Source organism: Hyperoodon ampullatus (genome assembly GCF_949752795.1).
Source record: "Hyperoodon ampullatus genome assembly, chromosome: 1".
Classification (NCBI taxonomy): domain Eukaryota; kingdom Metazoa; phylum Chordata; class Mammalia; order Artiodactyla; family Ziphiidae; genus Hyperoodon; species Hyperoodon ampullatus.
In genome coordinates this window covers 61118547-61120467 of record NC_136914.1, presented here as the reverse complement: position 1 = coordinate 61120467, position 1921 = coordinate 61118547, and the positions used below count along the sequence as shown (strand labels likewise).

General features: G+C 56.0%; 1 protein-coding gene across 1 annotated transcript; it reads left to right on the top strand.

Annotated features, from left to right (window-relative positions):
* Nucleotides 1-964: 964 nt before the first annotated feature.
* Nucleotides 965-1336, top strand: LOC307062849 (uncharacterized protein C10orf105; the record flags this gene model as incomplete). Its single annotated transcript, XM_079718740.1, has 1 exon — nt 965-1336. One exon carries the CDS (start codon nt 965-967, stop codon nt 1334-1336), a length of 372 nt encoding a protein of 123 aa, XP_079574866.1.
* Nucleotides 1337-1921: the final 585 nt, after the last annotated feature.

The following is a 1921-nucleotide window of genomic DNA, read 5'->3' as shown; positions in this document are numbered from 1 at the left end:
GGTTTCGAGCCCCATCTTGTCACCTCAGTTGCTCTCTCTGGGTTCTTCCTCACCTGTTCTCAGAGCAGCTCAGGGAGTCCTGGGAGAGAGTTGGGAGCCAACGGGGTGGCAAGGCCACTGGGCCAGGAGTCAGGAAATCTGGTTCTGGCCTTGCTTGCCCACTGGCTCACAGTGTGACCTTGGCAGTCCCTTATCTGGGCCTCAGTTTCCTCACTTGTCAAGGGAGCAGGTTGGTCTTCCTCAGAAAGCACCAATAGGAATTCCCCTGGGGCCAGGCAGGTGACATAGGTGTGCAGGGGGCCTGAGGGCAGGGAATGAAGTGAGCTGGGGGCCAGCACCCTGTCTAAAAGGGGCAGCTATGGCTCAGCCGTGGCCACTGGGTGCCAGGCAGCAACTGGTCCCATGTTGCCAGTGTTGAAATTCTGAAATTTCAAGAGATGCCAGATGTTCAGATATTTATGTGAAATATCTTGGTTTTCTTTTGTTTTTAAAAAATATTCACAATTAATTTAAATTTATAAAAACACTGCAAGAAGCCAACAAAACACACTGGTGCATCCCCAGTTTGCAGTCTTGGCATTAGATAACTGCTAGGGTCCTTGCCTGCTGCAACCTCCTATAATTGATGAATCGTTCCTGGTCACAGAGCAAGTTAGTGATGCAGTTGGTCTTAGATCCCAAGTTTTCAGTCTAAGACTCTATTGTAATTCATGAAAATTGACTTTAACATGCCGGAAGGCACTACCCTCCTGCCTCCTCCATGAGTTCAGGTCCAGCTCCATCACTTTCCCAGTGTGTGACCTTAGACCTGTTACCTCTCCCAGCCTCATTGTTCTAACTTGTAAAATGACCATAATGCTATCTGCAGCTAGTTTAGCAGTGTCCAGAGCCCATCAAAGTTCCCCTCCCACTCCAGTCCCGAGTCCAGCTGATTTGTTTCTGTCCCATTCTTGTTGCAGGAGCCATGAGCACAGAGGGCCCCAGCCCCCTCACCTTCCTCACAGCTCCTGTCACTCCGGGGAGGCTCTCAGAGGCAGTTGACCCCATCCCCATGTTCATTGCCCTGGCCTGCATCTTCCTCCTGCTGGCCACCTGTCTGCTGTTCATGACCCTCTGTAAGCCCGCTGCGCTGGATCCGAGGCGCCGCTGGGCCTGCGAGTGCATGCCGCACCACCCGGGGAGCCCCAGTGAGCCCCAGCTCCGGCTCTGGAAGCGCCTGGGCTCGGTGCGCCGCTCCCTGCACAGCTTCCGCCGTGGCTGGTCTGCCCCAAAGCGCCCCCTGCCGGGCAGAGAGGACCACGACGACTGTGACTGCATAGAATCTACAAAGATGTGACAGGAGTGTCCCCCTACTCCAGGGTCCATCTGCAGGCCCTCCTGCCTCAGACGGAACCTGGCACCACAGGCTGCAAGAGTACAGTGGCCCAAACAACATGGGCCATGCGCTCACCCCCACTGGTTCCCTGTGTGTCCAGGCCCATGGCCTTTCCCAGAGATGGCCCCTGCAAGAATACCTTCCTTGGGCTTCCCTGGTGGCGCAGTGGTTGAGAGTCCGCCTGCCAATGCAGGGGACGCGGGTTCGTGCCCCGGTTCGGGAAGATCCCACATGCCGCGGAGTGGCTGGGCCCGTGAGCCATGGCCACTGAGCCTGCGCGTCTGGAGCCTGTGCTCTGCAGCGGGAGAGGCCACAGCAGTGCCAGGCCCGCGTACGGCAAAAAAATAAATAAAAAAAAAAAAAAAAAAAAGAATACCTTCCTTCCTTCAGACACTCTAGCTGCTGCCTGCTGGAAGACTCCTGGACCAAGCTGAGCACCTGCAGCCATGTGGACCCTTGGCCCAAGGCTCTGAACAGTACAAACCTGGGGCCCCCAGGGCCCCTCTCTGACCACCAGGCACCAACCGTCTCCAGGAAGCAGCACCC